Below are 25,592 nucleotides of genomic sequence, written 5' to 3'. Positions count from 1 at the left end.
CATAACCTTTAAAAAAGCCATAACCTACCTGTGCATCATTTTCTTTACCAGTATTAAAATATGCTAAATTGTACTTTTTGAGTAAGGGTCTCTGAAAATTAGATCATGTAACAGCATCTACTTAGGGAAACTTTTCTAAATTCCTGCATTATTTCAAAAATTAAAATTTGATGCTTCTTTTTTAGGGGTGGAAAGGAGAATGGGAACAATTATGGCTTTTTTATACTTTACCATAATGAATCTAAAATAAGGGAGTTAATAATTGTTCTGTTTTTGTCTGTACTTACTGTCCCATGAACTATTTGTCCCTTTAATTGAAAGTAACAACCAGCTTTCAATAAATACCTGTCTATTACTGAGTGAATCCAATGATCTCAACTTTTGCCAGATTACAAATGACAACAAATCCTATTCCCTTCAAGTATTTGAAAACATTTTAGAATTTATACATTAGCATATATCCTTTTATTAAATTATTCATTCAACAAACATTTATTTCACTCCTACCACTACATACCTGACACTGTACTACTAGTCAATGCAGAGACAAAAGAGCATTAAAAAAGGTCCTTATCACCAAAGACTTTAGAATCTTGTAGAAGAGTGTTGTATGAAAGGAGAGGTTAGCACTACCCTTAACAAGGATGTAAGAGGCCCTCAGGCCTAGCAACACACATATGGTTAAGGCATTGCCACCTACTTTGGGCATCTAACATTTTTATGATTTCACTCATACGTGGAAAATAAAAAACAAAACAAATGAATAAACAAATAAACAAAAGAATCAGACCTACAAATACAGAGAACAAACTGATGGTTGTCAGAGGAAAGGGGGTAGGGAGATGGGAAAATGGGTTAAGGAGAGTGAGAGATACAGGTTTCCAGTTATGGAAAGATTAAGTCATGGGAATAAAAGGTACGGCATAGGGAATATAGTCAATGACACTGTAGTAACGTATGGTGACAGATGGTAGCTACACTTGTGGTGAACACAGCATAATATAAAGAGATACTGAATCACTATATGGTGCAACTAAAAGATAACACTGTGTGTCAACTATACTCTAATAATTTTTTTTTTTTTTTTTTTTTTTAAGAATCCAGGGGTGCCTGGGTGGCTCAGTCATTAAGGGTCTGCCTTCGGCTCAGGTCATGATCCCAGGATGGGATCGAGCCCTGCATCCACCTCCCCGCTCCGCAGGAAGCCTGCTTCTCCCACTCCCACTCCCCCTGCTTGTGTTCCCTCTCTCGCAGTGTATCTCTCTGTCAGATAAATAAATAAAATCTTAAGAAAAAAAAAAAATCCAGTAGGATTGAGCCTGGGTGGTTCAGTTGGTTACCTGTCTGCCTTCAGCTCAGGTGATAATCCCAGGGTCCTAGAATAGAGCCCCATGTTGGGCTCCCCGCTCAGTGGGGAGTCTGTTTATCCCTCTAACCCTCCCTGGTCTCCTGCTCTCTCACAAGCTCTCTCTGAAATAAATGAAAAATAAAATCTTAAAAGAGAATCTAGTAGAAGAGACAGAGACAATTACAAAATACGTGAAAATTTAGGTATGATGCCTACAACTTATTTGCAAAAGTTCAGAAAAAAATAGTTATCGGCATATGTATATATATGGAGAGGGAGAGTAATAAGGCAAATACAGCAAAATGTTAAAAATTGGTGAATCTGTGGATAAAAGGTATATGGAAGTTTTTGTAAGTTTGAAATAATTTCAAATATAAAAGTTTAAAACATTTTTTTTGTTGGGGGCCAAAACCTGACATTGACTGTCGATACAATAATAGGTAAAAAGTTAAAAAAAGATAAGCTGCAAGCTAAATCTGTTAGAGAAAGACAACCACTTCAATGACCATTCAACCTGAGTAGCATAGTTACTCAGTAGGACAAAAGGGTTTATTTTTTACTAAACTACCCAAATATTATGGACACATCTTCAAAGAGTTTACAGATGTGCCACACTTTGAAATTATAAAACATTATGCAAATGCAAAGCTTTAATAGCCATTACGAAAACATCATGTGAGGTTTGGAGATACTGTTTCAGTGAACACTGTTCTCAGAAGAATGAGTAATGAACATTTTATTTTTAACACCTTGATTAAGGTATAATTTAGCACTATAAATGAACATTGAACTTTTAATGAAAGATATTAATGGTCTTTCCTTAGGAAGAGCCAAGGTTCAAAGATTTTTTTAAAAATATTACAAATGCATATTAAATTACTATTTAAAATGTAGCTCCTGTCATCCTATGGTATCAAGACAAATTGACAAGGGATGAAATGACTAGATTTCAGACTATTCTAAATCATTTTTCTCAAAGCTAATTAGCTACATTATTGGAAAAGAATATTACAAATAGACAATGAACATAGGAAATTCAAAACATAAAAAAAAAAAAACATGTGAACCTCACTAATAAAAATAATCCAAGGGGCACCTGGGTGGCTCAGTTAAGCGTCCAACTCTTGATTTTGGCTCAGGTCATGATCTCAGGGTCGTGAGATCGAGCCCCGCGTTGTGCTCTGTGCTGAGTGTGGAGCCTACTTAAGATTCTCGCTCTCTCCCTCTGCCTGCTGCCTGCTTGAATTTACCCTCTCTCTCTTGCTCAAAAAAATCCCCCCAAAACAAAAAACAAAACCCAATCCAAATCTTTTTTCAAAATGATCTCAGCAAAGTTTTATTTTAATAATACTAGTGTTGATAAAGACATGATGGAATATGCACTCCAGTATATCACTAACAGGAGAATGAACTGTATCCACCAATGGAAAAGCAATTTGACAATATATGAGGAATTTTAATACTGTTACTACTGGATATGGGAATTATAATTTAATATAATGCTATGTATACAAAGATGCCCACTGGAATAAAAAACTAGAAACAGCCTAAATGTCTAAAACCAAGGGAATGGATAAGGAAAATATCTAATTGATAAAATATTATACAACCATTAAAATTGATGACTATGAAACATATACAATAACCTGGAAAATACTTATTTTGCTGAACAAAAAAGCAGGATCTAAAATGAATTTTTATTCCCCCTCCCCTTTATTTTAAGTAAACTCTATCCCCAACATGAGGCTCTAACTCAGGACCTGCAAGATCAAGAGTCACAGGATCTACCAACTGAGCCAGCCAGGTGGTCCTTAAATGCATTTTTATCACTAATACAACTATACAAAAATTAAAGAGAAAAGACTAGGAAAAAAACATTCAAAATATTAATAATGGTTGTATTTGGATATAGAAATTATTGAAGATTATTTATCTCCTTTTCACTTATCTCATTTTTCTATTTTTCTAATTTAACAAGCAGGTATTCCTTTAATATTTTCATACACATGTAATACACAAATATATTCTCAGGTTAAAGATTCAAATAATTCAAGAATATAAGAATAATATGTAACCTTCCCTCTCAACAGTCACCTCACACTATCCTACTTCTCCATCTCTGATAAGTGTGCACCATATTTCTAGTAAATTTTAAACATATATAAATGTCTTTGACAAATATTTATGTTAAATATGCAATAAATGGTATTTTTATAATGGAAAATTTTAAAGGAGAAAAAAAATCACCATCACCAGATTTTCTACTGCTGTATTATTATCCAACCAAGAACAAAAAGTTCTGCTTAATTTTACATATATATATATATATTTTTTTTTTTTTTTTAAAGATTTTATTTATTTTAGAGAGAGAGCAAGAGCAGGAGGAGGGGCAGAGGGAGAGGGAGAATCTCAAGCAGACTCCGCACTGAGCACAGAGCCCAACATGGAGCTCCATCTCATGACCCTGAGGATCATGACCTGAGCCGAAATCAAGAGTCAGATGCTTAACCAACTGAGCCAACCAGGTACCCCCTTAATGTTAAATTTTTTTTTTTTTTTTTTTTTTTTTATTAATTTGAGAGTGAGAGAATGAGAGACAGAGAGCATGAGAGGGAGGAGGGTCGGAGGGAGAAGCAGACTCCTTGCCGAGCAGGGAGCCCGATGCGGGACTCGATCCCGGGACTCCAGGATCATGACCCGAGCCGAAGGCAGTCGCTTAACCAACTGAGCCACCCAGGCGCCCCCCCTTAATGTTAAATTTTAATTAATTTCTTTAAACTGTAACACTTAAAACTATTTTTATTTTGATCAAGCATCTTATCATTTATCAACTAAATGTCTGACATTCAATATGACTATTTTTCTTGAGATTAATGCAAAAAACCAATATTCATCTTGTTTGCTAACTTCAAATTTACTTGCTTTGTTTAGAACAAAATATATAAATTGAGCCAATGCTCCCATGTTACAGCACTTTACTTAAAACACTTTCCCTTTTTATTGGGCTAACATTACTTGATTCCTAATTGGCAATACTTCAGCTTTTGGTTCAAAAGATCATAGCAGACCAAAATCTAGGTAACATTCTGAAATGTAAAATAAAAATATTGAGGAGAACTTATGCACAAATTCACTTCACTTTCATCTACCTAGATGCACAAGTGAAAATTAGAAATCTTATTTTGTTTGTTTGCTTCTTTGTGGAAAATAAATGTAGCCAATTCAGTATAATTTCTTCATAAAAGCTAATGGCCTTGAGTAGATAAGAAAAAACTTCCCATTGCTTTCAGTTTAGTGTTTCATCAAGAAATCAAAGGAAATAATCCCAAACTGAAGATCTCAGAGTATGAACTAATAAAAGCTGTTGACAGAGAATTCTTGAAATATGCTATATTTCAAAAAATATATACTTTTAAATTTTTAAATTTTTATTTGGAACTAATTTAAAACTTTCAAAATAGTTGTAAGAATGAGAATAGTACAGGGCGCCTGGGTGGCTCAGTCGTTAAGCGTCTGCCTTCGGCTCAGGTCATGATCCCAGGGTCCTGGGATCAAGTCTCACATCGGGCTCCCTCCTCGGGGGGAAGCCTGCTTCTCCCTCTCCCACTCCCACTGCTTGTGTTCCTGCTCTCGCTATCTCTATTTCTGTCAAATAAATAAATAAAATCTTAAAAAAAAATTAAAATTTAAACTAAATTAAAAAGCTCTAACTCTTTAAAAAAAAAAAGAAGAATGAGAATAGTACAAAGAATACCCATACATCTTTACCCAAATTCACTTATTGTTACCATTTTACCCCATTTGCTTGCTTTATCATTCTCTTTTTATTAAGATTTTATTTATTTATTTGAGAAAGAAAGGGAGTGAGAGACAAAGAGAGAGAGAGAGCACGAGCAGGGGGAGGGAGAGGGAGAAGCCGACTCCCCCCACTGAGCAGGGAGCCCGACATGGGGCTCAATCCCAGGATCCTGAGATCATGACCCAAACTGAAGGCAGACACTTAACTGACTGAGACATGTGCATGCGCACAAACACACATACTTTTTTTGAACCAGTTCATGGAGGTTGATATATATATATGTATGCATTTTTGCCCCTATTTCTAAACATTTCTTAGACTACTTCCTAAGAATATGGATATTCTTTTACATAACCACAGTACTGCTATCAGATTCAGTATATTTAATATTGAAATAATTCTTTAATCATCTCTTTTGTCAACTGGTCTAATAATGTCCTTTATCATATTTTTTGCATCCAGCATTAGGAGAGTTAGGTACGGCTTAGTTGTCAAGTTTCTTTAGCTTCCTTTATCTAAATCTTTCCCACAGTCTCTTTGCCTTATAGAACATTGACACTTTTGACAAATCCCCTTCTTATAACAGAGCATTCCTAGTTCATGGTTTGTGTGATGTTCTCTCATGATTAGATTCTGGTATGCATTCTTGGCTGACATACAGTACTCTATTAGTGATACCATGTCCTTCTCAGGGTATCATGGATGTCCATCTGCCCTTCATTAATGATGTTAATTTTAATCATTTGGTCAAGGTGTTATCCAATATCCTCAACTTATAATTACTAATTTTTCCCTTGCAACATGTGGGAGATACTTCAACGCAAATATCCTGGCTCCATACTGAAAATGCCTTTAGATTTAGGACGTTTTGATTATTCTTGTCTGATCCAATCCTTACCATGATGGCTACAGGATAATTTTCCAACTCCAGCACTACTACATTTACCAGTTGGCACCTGGCATTCTACTGTAAGCAAGTGCCCTCTCTTCTCCCTTCTCTGCAATCAGCATAGATTCATGAATTCATTTTCCCTCCAATGGCTTACAGTTTGTTACTGTACTTTTTAGCACTCAAATTGTCCCAAATTTAGACAGTAGGAGTTCTTGAAGCTGGCTCCTATGCCCTTCTGACAAGTTTCCCCCATTTGGGGGCACTTCTTTTCCTTACTTTCTAGTGTTAAAAGATACTTCCGGCTCATCTTGCAGCTATCCTGCTCCAGTCTTAGAGTAAGTCATTTTTCCAAGGAGCCCAACTTCCATTCATTGGGGAGTGGTATTAGAGTCTAAATCTGGGTATTACATTTGCTTGCTGCTACTGGGGTGCTACTTATTGCTTCTTATCCTTTTCAACAGATAGAGCTAAGAAATATATATAGGTATGTGTATGTACACTCCATACATATATACAAAAACATACACATACAAATATATACACATATGTACATGGCCACATATCCATGCATGTAACACATACATATGTATATTTTTAAAGTTATAAATCCATACTCATATCTTGAATTATAATCAATTCACATAGGATTCTCTTGTCTTCCCCCATCTATAATTGTATGTGCCTATTTCCTCAGTAAGAGCACTGGCTCCCAAGAGCATTAACACCATTTACTTATTTCTTAATCCTATTATACATCTACAATTGTTTCACAATTGGTTTGTCCATGGTTACTAAAAAACAAACTTAAAAGAGTTCAGTATTTGTATGCAATTCTCCCCCCATCTCTTACATCCCATCTTGCCCAAAATAGTATATATAGTAAAACACTGTGTTTATAAAATCCTTACCTTAGTTCTTTCATTCCTTTATGTATACTTCCCACTCCTTCTCTCCATACCTTCTAAGTAATCAACTTAATTATTTTCTGGTTTATCCTTTGTTTCTTTTTGTAAAGATAAGCTTTCTGTCTTACACAAAAGATAGCAGAGTATATATATGTTTTTTATTCTCCTGACATTATCTCTAGAAATCACTCCATATCAATTCATAGAGATCTTACTCTTTTTTCTTATAGATGTATAGTTAGTACTCCATTACATGTATACACCATAGTATATTTTAACTAATCTCCTATTCCTGAACATTTAGATAGTTTCCAATTTTTTTTTAAAGGTTTATTTATTCATTCGAGACACAGAGATACAGAGAGAGAGAGAGAGAATATGAGCAGGGGGAGAAGCAGAGGGAGGGGGAGAAGCAGGCCTCCCACCGAGCAGGGAGCCCAATGTGGGGCTCGATCCCAGGACCCTGGGATCATGACCTGAGCCCAAGGCAGACGCTTAACCATCTGAGCCACCCAGGCGCCCCGATAGTTTCCAATGTTTTGCAGTTACAAATAATACTGCAGTGGATAACTCTATGCATATGTTTTTTTTAGATTTTATTGATTGATTGATTGATTGATTTACTGATTTGAGAGAGAGTGAGCAGGGGGAGGGGCAAGGGAGAGGGAGAGAGAGAATCTCAAGCAGACTCCACACTTAGTGTGGAGCCTGATGCAGGACTTGATCTCATGACCCTGAGGATCATGACCAGAGACAAAATCAAGTTGGATGCTTAACTGACTGAGCCAGCCAGGTGCCTCCATATGTATTTTTTTAAGTAAGCTCTATGCCCAAAGTGTGGCTTGAACTCATGACCCTGTGATCAAGAGTTGCATGCTCTTATCAACAATGAACCAGCCAGGCACCCCTATGCGTATGTATATTTGTACTGTTGGAAGTATAGCTTCACAGGGGTTGGAAAGTACCATAATTTGATTCAAACTTATTTGGTACTCTAGTGATACCCTGGAAATCCTGGTGCACCTCTTTTGGACTTCAGGTGTTGGCTAGATGTAGTCTCATGATGTTTGAACTCTCCCTTTCACTCTGCCAAACGTCATGTTATTATATTTTTTAAATTTTGCAAATCTTTGGAGGAAAGAATTAACAAGAAAAAGTAAATTACTTAAACTACTTACTGAGTGGTGTTGTGTCTGGAGGTGGAAAATTCTCAGTAAAGTTGACATTACACAAGTCTGTGCTACAGCAGCAGAAACGGTATGTTCCATTCTGAATTGAGGGAGGGGTAGTAGTTACTACACATTCTTCATAGTGACACTCCTGGGGATCTCCAATGTGAGACCAACATCCTACATATTAATGTAAACAAGTTAGGGTTAATACAATAAATTAAATTAAAAGGGAAACAGCAAACTAAGAAATAACTACAATCAATGTGACAGAGTAAGTACATAATACATGAGTTATAAACCACTCCTGCAAATGAATAGGAGACACACATTTTTTAAATAACAAAAAAATGGGAGAGTATTAACAAGCATTTAATAGGGAGAAAAGCCACCAATAAATGTTTAACCTCTTCATTAATCTAAGAATTATTATTAAAGCAACAGTAAGATTTCATTTTTGTCTATATCTATTAAATTGTTCTAGGTTTAAAAAGATAATATACAATCATAACAAGATTTCAGTAACACTCCCATATACTGCTGGGGGAATGTAAATGTATATAGCATTTCTAGAAAGCCATATGGCAATTTTCAAAAGAGCCTTTAAAATATTCATGCTTTATAATCTAATAGTTCTTTCAGCAATCTATTCCAAAGAAATAATCAGATACAATCAAAGATTTATGCTGAGTGAAGTAAGTAAATCAGAGAAAGACATGTATCATATGATCTCACTGATATGAGGAATTCTTAATCTCAGGAAACCAACTGAGGGTTGCTGGAATGGTTGGGGGTGGGAGGGATGGGTGGCTGGGTGATAGACATTGGGGAGGGTATGTGCTATGGTGAGCGCTGTGAATTGTGTAAGACTGTTGAATCACAGACCTGTACCTCTGAAACAAATAATACATTATATGTTAAAAAAAAAGAAGATAGTAGGAAGGGAACAATGAAGGGGGGGGAAATTGGAGGGGGAGATGAACCATGAGAGACTATGGACTCTGAGAAACAAACTGAGGGTTCTAGAGGGGAGAGGGTGGGAGGATGGGTTAGCCTGGTGATGGGTATTAAAGAGGGCACATACTGAATGGAGCACTGGGTGTTACACGCAGACAATGAATCATGGAACACTACATCAAAAACTAATGATGTAATGTATGGTGATTTACATAATAAAAAAACAAAACAAAAAACCCTAATGAACAAACAAAACAAAACAAACTCATAGATAGACCAGATCAGTGGTTAGCAAAGGGGAAGGAAGTTGGGGGGTATATGCAAAAGAGGTGAAAGAGTGTAGGGTGATGGATAGTAACTAAGAGTTTTGGGGATAATCACTTTATAGTGCACACAGATGTTGAATTATAACATTATATACCTGAAAGTTACACAATAAAAAAGTATATTCAGAAAAGTAAAAAAAAAAAAAAAAAAAAGATATATGTTCAAAGATGTCCACTGAAGCATTATGTATTATAGTGAAACCAGAACACAATATAATGTCCTACAACAGAGTGATGTGTAAGTAAATTGCGTGTATACAATGCAATACTGTACAGAGGTGAAAAACGTTTTCAAAGTATATTTAAAGACATGGGAAAATGTTCATAATATAATTTAAGATAGGAAATATTGGGTATGAAATTGTTTATACATACAGTATCATCCTAATTTTGAAAAATAAGTACACACACATATATACATAGAGGTCCATAAAAAATATACTTGCAGGGAATAAACTAATATATAAAAGAGTTTGTAAGAGTATGAAGTTGTAGACAACTGTTTTTTTCATAGTTCTCTATATTTTCTAAACTTTGTAAGAATGAGGATATTATTAACATTGTAGTAAGAAAAATGTTATTAAAATAAGCTAAAAACCTATTACCCTTTATAAATTTGGGGCTTATGGGTGAATATATACAGGATATATATTTCAAAACTTACTGTTTTCCTGGAGAAGGTTTTAATCTACCTTCAGGTCCTATTTAGATAAACTTCAATTATATGAAACACAAAGTTATTTCGGGTAAGAAAAGTGTTACTTGCCTTGTTTTACGAGATTTATATCCCCTTTTGATTTCTCCCAAAGGCCATAGCAAGTGCTACCTTTTGAGCATAATATTGTTCCATTTTCATGAGAGATTCGACTCTCGCCTATCCCAAGGTCTTGTTGATACGGATCTTTAAATGCACATAGACGTTCTTGGTTCTGAGAAGCTGAAACAAGTAAGAGAATGACAAATTTAATTTTAAGAAAATCTTAGTAAAACATTATTATATAAAATCTTAGTCTTTTTGAAAGGCACTCTAAATTTTTCTACTAAATCCCTAACAAGACCTGAATACATTTGTAATTTATATTTATTCAATAATTTCTTTCTGTTCATTAATTTGTCACCTCCAAATAAGAAGCAAACTTGAAAACTGACTTCCCAAAAGCAATCCCTTCTTACACAAATTATTCTCACTACTCTCCTATTAAATAATTTAGGTATCTGAATAAAGAAACATCATTTTAAAAGTCCATGCTTTAAATTATCAAGACTTCAAAACAAATTAACAAACCTAGAGGGTTGAATAATTTTGGGAAATACTGCAGTATTCACTTTTATCATATTTTATAGTCAGTTGTAGAAAGCTAAACATACATCATTGGGCATGGTAAACTAAGGATGAGGAGAATGACTACCAGTGGGTACATGGTTTCTTTTTGGGCAGATGGAAATGTTCTAAAATTAGACTGTGGCAGTGGCTGCACAGCTCTGTAAATTTATAAAAAAATAATCAGTCACTGAAAATGAGTGAATTTCATGGTATATAAAGTATACCTTAGTAAATTTGTTTTAAAAACTAAGAATATTAGTGGACAAAAAGAAAATGACTTTCTGTTATTAAAAATATCAATATAAGGGCGCCTGGGTGGCTCAGTTGGTTAAGCGACTGCCTTCGGCTCAGGTCATGATCCTGGAGTCCCGGGATCGAGTCCCGCATCGGGCTCCCTGCTCGGCGGGGAGTCTGCTTCTCCCTCTGACCCTCCTCCCTCTCATGCTCTCTGTCTCTCATTCTCTCTCTCTCAAATAAATAAATAAAATCTTTTAAAAAAAATCAATATAAAAGCCAGAAACAGAATGCTCAATCACACTGTATGCTGAAGGGACAACCTAATGTACTTTCAATTCTAGTTAATCTTTTTCCATATACATAATCTGTTTTAGCTAATTTCAATAGAATATTTGCCACATAATTTATCAGCTAACAAATATTTATCAACATTGCTGAGACTATCAAAGAAGTAAAAGGTTATCAAAAGCAACAACTGATCTTTATTTGGTTTCTTAAAGTTGACTTTCCTAAGGTTTGACTAGCTAGAGTAACAATCTAATACATTAAATATGCATTATATATATGTATTTATATATGGCCAATATATTTATTCCTCTTGGGCTTTTGATTTATTTATTCATTTTGGGTGTGTATCCTATCTAGTATGGCTTAATTCACTAGCACCTTAGCACTGGAAATGACCTATGAAAATAATGTTTCTGAACCTATAGAACTAAGGACCAAACTCTGAGGAAGAAATGAAAGAGCCAAGAACTATATGCCCAAGTCCATTTATTTATTTTTATTTTTTTTAAAGATTTTATTTATTTATTTGACAGAGACACAGCGAAAGAAGGAACACAAGCAGGGTGAGTGGGAGAGGGAGAAGCAGGCTTCCCGCTGAGCAGGGAGCCCGATGTGGGGCTCGATCCCAGGACCCTGGGATCATGACCTGAGCCGAAGGCAGACGCTTAATGACTGAGCCACCCAGGCGCCCCTGCCCAAGTCCATTTAGACACATAGACCTGCTGTATTTATTACAAGAGAAAGCACCTTCAAAGTATTGGGCTAGGCAAGTAGGGTATTCACAAGTAGGTAATATAGAGTTCTATCCTTCAAGCATCTTACATGGTCTGTTTGGAGACAGACAGTAATTATTAAATTCAGTACTCACAGAGAGTAATTACTAAAAAATAAATGTAACTTGATTTCCATATTTAAAACCATTTCAGGCAGTCTTGTATAAGATACTACTAATATCAACTAAATACGGGCACCTGGGTGGCTCAGTCGTTAAGCATCTGCCTTCGGCTCAGGTCATGATTCCGGGGACCTGGGATCGAGCCCCGCATCAGGCTCTCTGCTCAGCGGGAAGCCCTCTTCTCCTTCTCCCACTCCCCCTGCTTGTGTTCCTGCTCTCCCTCTCTCTCCCTCTCTGTCAAATAAATAAAATCTTAAAAAAAAACACAAAAAACTAAATAGCCAAACAACATAGTACAGCCTATTTATAAAAACTAATTCTAGGACATCAGCCTAATTTTGATTCAACTATATTTCTGCAACATGTAGCCACCTATTCAAATTCATTCAATGACAAGTTTAATTATATTTACTAGATTATCTTACACATTTAATATCCCAATTTCCTTAGATCATCCTAATTTGCAAACTTTACCAAGTGATCATAAAGATTAAAATCAAATATATTTCTACATACAAAGCAGATACAACAAAAAGATTCATACTTAAATGATTCAAACTACAAATAAAAAATCTGTAATAGACATAAAAAAGCATATCTATAAGGCATAATTTCTTTTTCCTGTCCCATCCCAGTTTCTTAAATTTATTATTTTTTTTAGTAATCTCTACACCCAATGTGGGACTCAAACTCAAAACCCCAAGATCAAAAGTCGCATGTTCTTCCAACTGAGTCAGCCAGGGCCATCACTGTCTTTTTTTTTTTTTTCGACTTGGGTTAAGTGCTCCTTACCTACTACCACATATTGAAGTTACACAATCCACTCTATTTCCATTTTTGTCTTGACTGTTAAAAAGGTCAGAATTTATGAACTCAGTAACTAGTTTTTCATAACCAAGATATCATTTTTCCCCTCCTCTCCTATTATTTTTACTAGAATTTTGTATTGAATATTGAGTTAATGAATAGAGATTTAACTGTACCTGCAAGTAAAGAAATCATAAATAAAACTGCCTTATTTTTTTTTCTTAAAGATTTTATTTATTTATCAGAGAGAGACACAGTGAGAGAGGGAACACAAGCAGGGGGAGTGGGAGAGGGAGAAGCAGGCTTCCCACCGAGCAGAGAGCCCGATGTGGGGCTCAATCCCAGGACCCTGGGACCATGACCTGAGCTGAAGGCAGACACTTAACGACTGAGCCACCCAGGTGCCCCAAAACTGCCTTATTTACTTTAAAAAGAAAAAGAAAAGGTATAGGGCGACTGAGCCACCCAGGTGCCCCAAAACGGCCTTATTTACTTTAAAAAGAAAAAGAAAAGGTATAGGGCAACTGAGCCACCCAGGCGCCCCAAAACTGCCTTATTTACTTTAGAAAAAGAAAAGTTATAGGGCGCCTGGGTGGCTCAGTCGTTAAGCATCTGCCTTCGGCTCAAGTCATGATCCCAGGGTCCTGGGATCGAGCCCCACATTGGGCTCTCTGCTTTGTGGGAAGCCTGCTTCTCCCTCTCCCACTCCCCCTGTTTGTGTTCCCTCCGTCGCTGTGTCTCTCTCTGTCAAATAAATAAATAAAATCTAAAAAAAAAAAAAGTATACCTCGTGAAAAAAAAAGATGTTAAAACAAAACTTTTTGCTCTTCTTAGATATCCTTTACAATTGAAAAGTAGTTAAAGGCCTGAACATGTGTAAATTTTTTAGTGCCATTAGTAAATAACTTGATGACTGAAATCTGAAGTTCTCCTTACAGAAAAAGACAAAAAAACAAACAAATCTAACCTCCCCTCGGTCTCCCTCTTCATATCCCACCCCTACTAACTAAGCTGAATTCAATGTCAAAACAATAATGGTACAAATTAGAGGGAAATGAATCATATCTTAAATATCCCTGAGTTTTTAATACATAATTTTTCTTAAAATAACACCAGACTACTTATTAGGAATTATTTCATGACAGTGGCATTAGTATAGACCAATTATAATTTCCTATTTTAAGAGTAACTATTTCAGATTATTAATCAGGAAATTTTTAAACAATATAAAGGTGTACTAGCAAGAATTCTAACTAAACTGCCCTTGTCAAAACAAAGAAAAATTTTATAAAACAGTATTTGCAGCTTTTAAAAAGCTATTTGTTGAAACTGAGGGTTGCTGGAGGGGAGGGGGTGTGGAAGGATGGGGTAACCGGGTGATGAACACTAAGGAGGACACGTGATATAATGAGCACTGGGTATTATATAAGACTGATGAATCACTGATCTCTACCTCTGAAACTAATAATACATTATTTGTTCATCAATTGAATTTAAATAAATAAATAAATAAAAAGAAGTATATATAAATAAATCTTTGTAAAAATGCTATTTGTTGAGGGACACCTGGGTGGCTCAGTTGGTTAACCATCTGCCTTTGGCTCAGGTCATGATCCAGGGTCTTGGAATAGAGTCCCGCATCGGGCTCCCTGCTCCATAGGGAGCCTGCTTCTCCCTCTGCCTGCCACTCCCCCTGCTTGTGTTCTCTCTCTCTGACAAATAAATAAATAAAATCTGTTTTAAAAAAATGCTATTTGTTGAGATCAGTCTCAGCAATATCTGTGTATAAAGCTAGGAATTCTTCATAAATAATAGGGATAAAGCAAATGTTACAATGAGAAATAGTACAGCCTAGCATTATATTGTCACAGATTACATACAGAGACCTGATTATTTACGTGTAAGTATTCTAAGTTTGTCAACAGCTAGACAAATTTTGATCAGTCAAGTATGGTCATTATGGTCAATGTCTTTTAAGGGACGTCCTTAACCAGGTACAATAATTAGACATGGGTCTTTAAAAAAATTGTTCTCTTTGGGGCACCTGGGTGGCTCAGCTGTTAAGCTCTTCCAACTCCTGATTTTGGTTCAGGTCATGATCTCAGGGTCGTGAGATAAAGCCCTGCGACAGGCTCCTCAGTCAGCAGAGTCTGCTTCTCTCCCTCTGCCCCCACCCCTACCTCCCCCCACCACTCATTCTCTCTCTCTCTCTCAAATAAATAAATAAAACATTTTTAAAAATTGTTCTCCTCATTTTAAACAGGTGATATTTGGTTTATCACTAAAACAATTATGATTTAATGTAACTACATAAACTAGAAATAGTCTTATACAAATTGCTGACAGAGGTATCTTCATAAAAGACAGAACTGATTATGCTTAAAATCTGTTAGGTCCCTAATGTTCTAGAATTAAATCCAAACTCTTCAGTTAGTATGTAAGATCCTTCATAATCAAGAACCAACAAACCTGCATGATCACTTCTGTGGGCACTAGGAACTTTATTTTTCCACAGGCCCCTTCCTCTATAAAAAAAAAAAATATTTAAGGGGCACCTGGGTGGCTCAGTCGGTTAAGCGTCTGCCTTCATCTCAGGTCATGATCTCAGGGTCCTGGGATTGAGCCCCACATCGGGCTCCCTGCTAGGCGGGAAGCCTGCTTCTCCCTCTCCCACTCCCCCTGCTTGTGTTCCCTCTCTGGCTGTGTCTCTCTGTCAAATAAATAAATAAAAATCTTTAAAAAAAAATAATATTTAAAATTATATTTTGTAACTGCATTGGTATAAAGAAAATCTATTAATGTCAGACATTAAAACATTTTCTTCAATCTAAAGGTTCATTTTTTCCTTCTGGTTTTAAAAGAAATTACCAATGGCCTCCAGAAATACTGTGGGCCCTATGCCCAGCCCTATGCCTCCTGTGCCTCACGAGTAAGTCAGTCCTGGGACCCAATCTACCTCTTGCCATTGATCCCACTCCTCCACTCTTGGTTCCCACTAACATGGGAAGACCTTTCCTGACATTTACACATATGTTCCCAATATCCAAAATGTCATTTTTTCTTGCTCTTCATGCAGACTTCACTCCCAAAGCTCTTTACTCTTAACTACTTTAGGATTATATTTTATCTGTTTACATGCATATCTCCCACATGAAGCTGGAAGTGAACTTCATTTGTTCCTAGAGCAAGATCAGGTTTATTTAACTCATTTTGTATGGCACAAATCCCCAGTACTATTAAGGATAGACAGTTTTCATATCTACATGTCCTGTATTCAATATCATATTCCCATTCAAAGGTTACAAAATCTAGGCAATAATTATCTAGTCCTTCTACCACTCTATAATAAATGAAGCTATAAAAATAGTATGAGTGTGAAAACAATATTATATTATTTTCCCCCTCATATACATCTAAATTACTGAGAATAAAATCATCATTTTCTGTTTACATATGCTTCCTGGATCAATATTTGCTAATCCTATGCAGCATTTAATTTCAGGAACAGATACAGTATGTCTGGAATACTAAGCTCTCTTGAATTTCCCACTCCATGATAAAACACCACCAAGAAAGTAGGGTGTAGAGGTATGGCATAGTTTTATCATGTCTGGATCAGTTAACTATCATTACAGATATAAATCAGCAACATCATTATACTTCTTTATTTTTACGAGGGCAAGAGAGAAAGGGAAAAAAAAAACTACTCTGAAAATAACGATCTGCCCTTTTCCCTTTTTACCAAATACTCTTATATTATTTGAATTTTAATGAAAATATATCCATGTATTAATTACACATTTCAAAAACAAGAGTATTTGTATTTGAATCAATTACTTTTAGATTGAAAAATTTTTATTTTGAAATAATTATAGACTCATAGGTAGTTGGAAAGAAATACAGAGTGAAGTCTAATGCCTCTCTCCTCAGTGCAAACATTCTACACAATCACTACACAATACCAAAGTCAGGAAATTGACATTAGGACAATTCATACAGCTTATTCAGATTTCACCAGTTATACATGCAATAATCTGTGCATATCTATGCACAGCCACCCAGGCGTCCCTAAAATCTTAAAAAAAAAAAAAAAAAAAAAATCAAGGGGCCCCCGGGTGGATCCGCCCGTTAAGCCCCCCCCTTTGGCCCAGGTCATGATCCCAGAGTTCTGGGATCAAGTCCCGCATTGGGCTCCTCACTCAGCGGGGAGCCTGCTTCTCCCTCTGTCTGCCATTCCCTCTGCTTGTGCTCTCTCTCTCTTTGACAAATGAATAAATAAAACCTTAAAAAATAATAAATAAATAAAAATAAAAATACTCAACTATACTATCACAAGACTCCCTCATGTTAACCATCTATTTGTCTCCATTCCTATAGCAACCACTAGTCTATTCTCCATTTTGATAATTATGCTATTTCTCAGCTGTTATATAAACAGAATCATGTAATACACATCCTTTTGAGATTGGCTTTTTTCACTGAGCAAATTTTCCTTGAGGTTCATTCCACTGTTGCAGTATCAATAGTTCATTACTATTTTTTTATTTTTTTATTTTTTTTTAAAGATTTTATTTTTATTTATTTGACAGAGAGAGATACAGCGAGAGAGGAAACACAAGCAGGGGGGAGTGGGAGAGGGAGAAGCAGGGTCCCCGCTGAGCAGGTACCCGATGTGGGGCTCGATCCCAGGACCCTGGGATCATGACCTGAGCCAAAGGCAGACGCTTAACGACTGAGCCACCCAGGCGCCCAATAGTTCATTACTTTTTATAAAGTAGTATTCCATAGTATGGATGTACCACAATCTAACTTTTCACCCTTTAAAAAGGTTATCTGGGTAGTTTCCAGCTTTCGGCTCTCAGAAATAAAACTGCTATGAACATTTGTGTACATGTTCAATTTTATTTTATTTTATTTTTTTAAAGATTTTATTTATTTATTTGACAGAGAGACAGAGAGAGAGCACAAGTAGGCAGAGTGACAGGCAGATGGAGAGGGAGAAGCAGGCTTCCCGCGGAGCAGGGAGCCCGATGCGGGGCTCGATCCCAAGACCCAGGATCATGACCTGAGCCGAAAGCAGCCACTTAACGGACTGAGCCACCCAGGCGCTCCTACACGTTCAATTTTAAAAGGAATCTTGTTTATTTAAAGTAAAACAAGAATAATATTCTAGAAAGAGAAAGTATGATGTCTGCAAAAAGGAACTTGACATTAAGACCATGTGCTCTACCAAGAGAATACATTATGCCCCATCATATACATTTGTTCATTAAAAGCTTACAAAGCATTCAAATTCCCTCACTTCCTCTGACCAAGTACTTCTAGTACTGGCAGAAACTGGCTTGTACTACAAAATCTTGGTTTAGAGAGTCATTCAAACAGTATTCCTTACATATAAACAAAGTAAAATGTGGCAAAATAAATATCAGCTAATTATGGCATTAAATATCTGAAATGAGAGACTCCAGTTATGGGGTGTCTTTGTTGTTGTTTAAACAAAGACTAGTCCTTTGTAATAAGGTCAACAGGCAAAGTATGCCCTCTTTCCCTGGACACCCAGGGCCCTTTAATGTGGGAGCCTCTGCTGGCCAGCTTTTCCTATCTTTATCTCTATTTCCTTTCCCCGACATAAAAATAAAAAGGCTTTTGACAAATAGGTTTTCACATTAAAATATGCAAATTAAAACTACAATAAAACAGTACTACACATCTATTAGAATGACTAAAAGTTAAAAATAAAACAAAACAATAAACCCTTGACAATACCAAGTACTGCCAAGGATACTGACACAGGTGGGAAAACACTTCTGATGAAAATGCAAAATGGTACAGCCACTGTGGAAAATGGTTTGACAGTTTCTTATAAGTTTGTTTAACTTAGCATTTAACTCAGTAATCCCACTCCTAGGTATTGACCTAAATGTAATAAAAACTATGTTCACACAAAAACTTTTATCTAAATGCTTGGAGTGACTTTATTTGTAGTCACCCAAAATTATTTATAACCCAAATGTCCCTCAACTGAAGAATGGATAAACAAAGACACGGAGGAAACTGGAAAGTGAAAAAAGCCAATCTAAAAAAGCTATATACTGTATGATTCCAAATATATGACATTCTGGAAAAGGCAAAACTATGGAGACAATAAAAAGATCAGTGGCTGCCAGGAGCTGGGAGAAGGGAGGGATGAATGCGCAGAGCAGAGGATTTTTAGGGCAGTGCAACTCTTCTGTATGATACTACAATGGTGGACAATGTCATTATATATTTGTGCACAGAATGTATGATACCAAGAATGAACCTAAGAGTAAACTGTGGACTCTGAGTGATGATGATGGTTATTTGTAGGTTCATCAGTTCTAACAAATGTATCACAGAGGTGCAGGATATCAACAGTGGGGCAGCTCTGCCTGTGTAGGGATGGGGATATATGGGAACTCTGTACTTTCTACTTCATTTTCCTGTGTACCTAAGACTGCTCTCAAAAATAAAGTTTATTAATTTTTTTATAGAGGGACTGTTGAGAAATGCAATGCTTTATCTCAAAAAGAAATTTCTAATGAAGAAAATTCAGGAACAAAGTCACTTGGTATGGATGATTTTCAAGGATGTGAGAGGAGGGTGAGGATTCTTGTGACCAGCTACATAAGGATGTGAGAGGATGGGGACAGTTCTTCTGGCCACACATCTCAAATCATATCTAAAAGATGACCGAATGATCTAACCTACTGATGGTAGAATATTAATTTATAGCACATCAAAGATTTAACTATCAATAGTTCATTTGAGGAAAACTCAGATTTTATAGTTAGGATAATTTTTATTGGTTTACCCATAATTTACAGGAGAAAAAAACAAATGCAATCAATACTAAGTTCTTGTTCCATTCACTCACTGCAGAATTACATGCATTTTAAAACATCTTTAATTTTGTAATGTTCAGTGATAGGTAACAGACCAAAACATCAAACCATATACATTATCCTTCTCACACTCCATTTATCTCTTTTATCTCTTCCTCACATCAACCTTTCTTATAACCACAAATATTCAGCATGCCAATTTCCTCAGAGAGATGCAATCATACAAATATTTAATTCCATTATACAAGCCCTAAGTATCACAAAAGTAAAACCTGGAGCACATAAAAAAAATCTCCTATAAAACATTCTTCTTAACATAAACCAGGCTCACTCTTCAAAAGTCATGTCTACAAAGTAAATCTAATGACCAGAACACCTGACCCTGCATTGTGTTTGTATCTACCCATTTATTTATGTCAGACTAAAGAGGATTTTTGTGTGTTCCCTTCAACTCAAATGAAATTTAGTTCTGAAAATTAGCTGGGCTCATATTCAATACTTCCAAGATAGTGATACTGAATATATTTCTAAGACAGTGGCTATAAAGGAAGTCAATGTCATGAAGCATTTATCCCAAACTTAAAAACTTCTATGGCTATACCAGAAGTCAAAAAGAATACCACCATGAATGCCAGTTTCTAGCTTATATTCAACCAATTCTGCCCTCATCAGCCATTAAAATGTACAACTGCTTTATTTCCAATGGAAGAAGAACTGCCATTTTTCCTCATCTCCCTCTCTAGCCAGGATCAATAGGAACAGTTATAATGAAACAATGAAGATTTGTCTACCACTTTCTTTTTTTTTTTTTTTTTTAAGATTTTATTTCTTTATTTGAGAGAGAGAGAGAGCACAAGCAAAGGAAGCGACAGGCAGAGGGAGAGGGAGAAACAGGCTCCCTGCTGAGCAGGGAGCCCTACATGGGGCTCAATCCCAGGACCCTGGGATCATGACCTGAGCCAAAGGCAGATGCTTAACCAACTGAGCCACCCAGGCGCCCTTGTCTACCACTTTTAATCAATTCTTGCCTAAAGACTGGCAAGGCAAGGTTAAAAAAAATTTTTAAATCTAGCCAATGAAAATCCTTGAATGTCAAAATCAATTCTAACTTGACAGTAATTGTATTTCAAAATATAAAACTGGCTAAGTAGAAATCTTCCTGTAGCTTTGAACAAAAATTTCATCCTTCTAAAAAATAAATAACCTCCTTAAATTATAACAAACATCTGTTATCTTGAGAAATAAAAACATACATTTAACTGTTAAATGGAGATTACAGTTGGAGTCTTGTGATCCTCCCAATAATCCTATTAGATGGGCATTATCATTTCAATTTTACAAAGAAGGATACTAAGACATACAGAGGGATAAGTAAGTTAACCCAAATCACCCAGGTGTTAAGTATCAGAGTAAAGATTCAAACCCATGTTTGTGTGATTCCAGAATGTCTGCCAAATAAATATTAGGCTAACTTATCAGAAAAATTTAGGTTTCTTTTTATTATTTCATAATTTTATTTATTTATTTTTTTAGTAATTTCAAGTTTTTATTTAAATTCCAGTTAGTTAGGGGCGCCTGAGTGGCTCAGTCGGTTAAGCGGCTGCCTTCGGCTCAGGTCATGATCCCAGGGTCCTGGGATCAAGCCCCTCATCGGGCTCTCTGTTCAGTGGGGAGCCTGCTTCTCCCTCTCCCTCTGCTGCTGCTTCCCCTGCTTGTGCTCTCTTACTCTCTGTCAAATAAATAAATAAAATCTTTTTAAAAATAAATAAATAAATAAATAAATTCCGGTTAGCTAACATACAGTGTAATATTAGTTTCAGGTGAAATTTAGATTCTTATTTTAACTATTTTTCTTTTGAATTTAGAATTATTTTCATTCAACTTGTTTTATTTTAAACTGTTTACAATAGCAAAAATCAAAGGTATAAGCAGTGATCATCTCTGGATGGAGAGAACTGAATGTTCTTTTTATTTCTCCGCCCTTTTGAATTCTTTTTCTATAATGAAGACCATGCATTGTTTCTGTAATGAATTTTAAAAACAATTTATCAAAAAAATTAAAAGGATCTAAAATGTTAAAAGGGCTCTTTTTCTTTTAAATTTTAATGATCATATTCTACTTATAGTAATGTTTTGATGGATATTTGGTTAAAAAGTATTTTCAAGTGTCAATTTACATACCTAGCAAAGTATTTAAGAATAAAAAAGGTAAAACGCCCAAAGAAACACGTTTTCAAAACAGCCCTGCTGTTGCATCATAAAATAGTAACTGGAAAAATTACCCTTCAATTATTTTGTTATTTTGATAAAATTATGGTCACAAACAATTCATTTCTCAGTAAACTGCTTTTCATCATATCATGTCAAATTTAGTAAATGATAAGAATCATTAAATAAGTTTGACTCTAGATGGGCCTAGAACCACAGTTACCAACCTGCTAGATTTCAAACATGTAGGTACTCCAGAATTGTTCCACTAAGTCTGCAGCAGTTGCACCTGTTTATCAAGCACCATCTGTGAACTGAAGGAGTATGTCCACAAATACAGGCATTACTGATTTGCAAATTCACTAGATGCCATTATGAGTAACAGATACCATTTTAAAGTATGGGTAAATTCTGCGATTACATATTTCTTTTTTCCCTCTAAAGCCTTTTTTGAGCAGGCAATGTTTTATATGGTTTAAAATACAGAAATATAAAAGACATATAGTGAAAAGTTTCACTCATACTTTTGTTCCCATTTGTCTATTCTACTGTTACCCTCCTCCCACCTCAGGAAACCACTTTTTTTTTTTAATATTTTATTTATTTATTTGACAGAGAGAGACACAGAGAGAGAGGGAACACAAGCAGGGGGAGTGGGAGAGGGAGAAGCAGGCTTCCTGCTGAGCGGGGAGCCCAATGCGGGGCTTGATCCCAGAACTCTGGGATCATGACCTGAGCCAAAGGCAGACACTTAACGACTGAGCCACCGAGGCACCCCAGGAAACCACTATTCTTAACTAATTTACTTAGGCATCCTTCCAAAGTTTCTTTATCATTACATATTTTCTAAATCAACATAGTTACTGAAAAGCGGATGTTACAAAATTTTCTGATGTTAAAAAGGAGACCACTGCTCTTTATTGCTTTGAACAATGCCCCAAATTAAGGCAAATACCTGAGAAGCTGCAGTAGTCATTCAATCCTAGCATTTATCAAAGAATGGAATGTAAGCAGCCTGGTATATGATAAGACATGGGCTTGAGAGTTGGGTGAACCAGAATTCAAATCCCAATTTCCCAGCTTGCTCAGTTTCTCAATTTGTACCTCCCCAAAGATTTTCATATCCTAATTCGATGGTGGGAGGATATCTGTGTAATTTAATTAATGCAAAATATGGAAATAACTATTAATCTTACTATCTTACTCTGCATGTAACTTTTTAAAGATTTATTTATTTTAGAGAGAGAGAGTGAGTACGAGGAGGGGAGGGGTACAGAGAGAGGGAGAGAATCCTCAAGCAGAATCCCTGCTGAGCATGGAGCCTGCCACTGGGCTTGATCCCAGGACCCTGAGATCATGACCTGAGCTGAAACCAAGAGTCGGATCCTCAACCAACTGAGCTACCCAGGCATCCCATCTCCATGTAACTTCCTAAAAAATGGTTTTTGAACACATTATGCAGTATGGTATCATTTATATAAAGTAAAGTAACCCAAAATAATAATGTAGATTGTTTATGGATGCATATATTATGTACTAAAACTGTGGGTATAATTTTTTTTTTTTAAAGGATTCATACTACAGGAGAGTGATCAGTTTTGGTAAGGAGTAAAGGAAATATAATTACGGAGTGGAGTTTTAACTAACCTAATACATGCACACATACATTTTTTAAGTATATCAAGTACAAATATGACAAAATGTACTATCTGCTAAATCTTGGTCTTCAATATCTGTCTCTGAGTATGTGTTTGAAATATTTCACAATAAAAATTTTAAAATGCTGGGCTTTTTGGCAATAACAGCCTAAATATTCTAGACATGAATCATAGAAGTAGAGCACTAAGACGAACTTTAGTTTTAATAGTTCAATCTCTTCATCTTATATATGAAAAATTTAAGTTAAAACAATGCATAGAGGCATCTGGGTGGCTCAGTCAGTTAAGCATCTGCATTCTGCTCAGGTCATGCATGATCCCGGGATCCTGGGATCTAGCCCCAAGGCAGGCTCCCTGCTCAGCAGGGAGTCTGCTTCTCCCTCTGCCCCTCCCCCTGCTCGTGCTCACTCATGCTCTCTCTTTCTCAAATAAATAAATAAATAAATCTTTTAAAATAAAAACTAATGCAAAGGAGCTTTGAACATAGAATTGCTAAGACTAAAAAATCACAAGGCCTATCTATAGTTGAGCATTTGGGGAAAAAAATGTATAGGGCAATGTATTCCAGGTGGGCAAAGCTGGTTCTATATCTGAAAATCAATTAATGTAATCTATCACACATCAACAGGCTAAAAAGAAAAATCACACAATCAAATCAACAGATGCAGAAAAAGCGCTTGAAAAAATCCAATACCCATTCATGATGAAAACTCTCAGCAAACGAGGAATGGAGGGAAACGTCCTCAACTTGATTTTGATAGTCGAGGCAGCACATCTGGGCAGGGGCTAGATGAGAACACTCTCTGTACTTTCCACTCGATTTTGCAGTGAACCCGAAACTACTCTATTAAAGTCTCTTTTAAAAAAAAATATATGGGGGTGATGAAGAGGCATGATAAAAAACTAGGTAAAAGATGGAATTACTGCAATAATTTACATTATTAAAAAGATTTAGACAGCTACCCTTTGTATTTTTATTTTGATTGGTACATGTCGGTTGACACCCTGAGTACAAATCAGTAGATGAACAGCAGTTCCTAATTTAGACAGGACCACTTGTCCAGAAGGGTCAACTGAAAATGTGTGGAAGTGATACAGACATACTGTTTCATTGAGCTTCCCAGATACTGAGTTTTTGACAAATTGAAGGTTTATGGCAACCCCACATCAAGCAAGTTCATCAGCACCATTTTTCCAATAGCATTTGTTCACTTCATGTCTCTGTATCACATTTTGATAATTCTCACAATATTTCAAACTTTTTTATTATTATGATGGTCATTATGGTGAACTTTGAATAGTGATCTTTGTTTGTACTACTGTAATTGCTTTGGGTTGCCACAAACTACAACCATATAGAACTTAGTTGACAAATGTTGTGTGTGTTCTGACTGTTCCACTGACCAGGAGTTCCCGATCTTTTTCCTTCTCCTTGGGCCTTCCTATTCTCTGTGACACAACAATACTGAAATTAGGCCAATTAATAACCCTACAATGGCCTCTATGTGATCAAGTGAAAAGAAGTCACACATCTCCCACTTTCAATCAAAAGCTAGAAATGTTTAAGCTTAGTGAGGAAGGTGTGCCTAGAGCTTAGATAGGCTAAAAACTAAGCCACTTATGCCAGTTAGCCAAGTTGTGAATGCAAAGGAAAAGTTCTTGAAGGAAATTAAAAGTGCGACTCCAATGAACACATGAATGATAAGAAAACCAAATACCCTTATTGCTGATACAGAGAAAGTTTTCGTGGTCTGGATAGAATATCAAACCAGTACAACATTCCCTTAACTCAAAGCCTAACGCAGAACAAGGACCTAACTCTCTTCAATTCAAAGAAGGCTGAGAGAGGTGAAGACACTACAGAGGAAAAGCTGGAAACTAGCAGAGGTTGGTTCATGAGGTTTAAGGAAAGAAGC

The 25,592-nt window shown here is 36.0% G+C and overlaps 1 protein-coding gene and 1 pseudogene across 1 annotated transcript in view; one reads left to right on the top strand and one right to left on the bottom strand.

Annotated features, from left to right (window-relative positions):
• The window catches only part of BMPR2 (bone morphogenetic protein receptor type 2), a 195,292-nt gene that overhangs the window by 68,437 nt on the left and 101,263 nt on the right, over positions 1 to 25,592 (bottom strand). The window contains exons 2-3 of the mRNA XM_044913697.1: positions 10,163 to 10,333; positions 8,123 to 8,293 (exon numbers count right to left, since the gene is read on the bottom strand). Coding sequence (XP_044769632.1) covers positions 8,123 to 8,293; positions 10,163 to 10,333 — 342 coding nt within the window. The remainder of the gene's footprint in view (positions 1 to 8,122; positions 8,294 to 10,162; positions 10,334 to 25,592) is intronic.
• LOC123324503 lies at positions 604 to 722 on the top strand (annotated as a pseudogene).

Source organism: Neomonachus schauinslandi, chromosome 3 (assembly GCF_002201575.2).
Source record: "Neomonachus schauinslandi chromosome 3, ASM220157v2, whole genome shotgun sequence".
NCBI lineage: Eukaryota > Metazoa > Chordata > Mammalia > Carnivora > Phocidae > Neomonachus > Neomonachus schauinslandi.
This window is presented reverse-complemented; position numbering and strand designations above follow the sequence as displayed.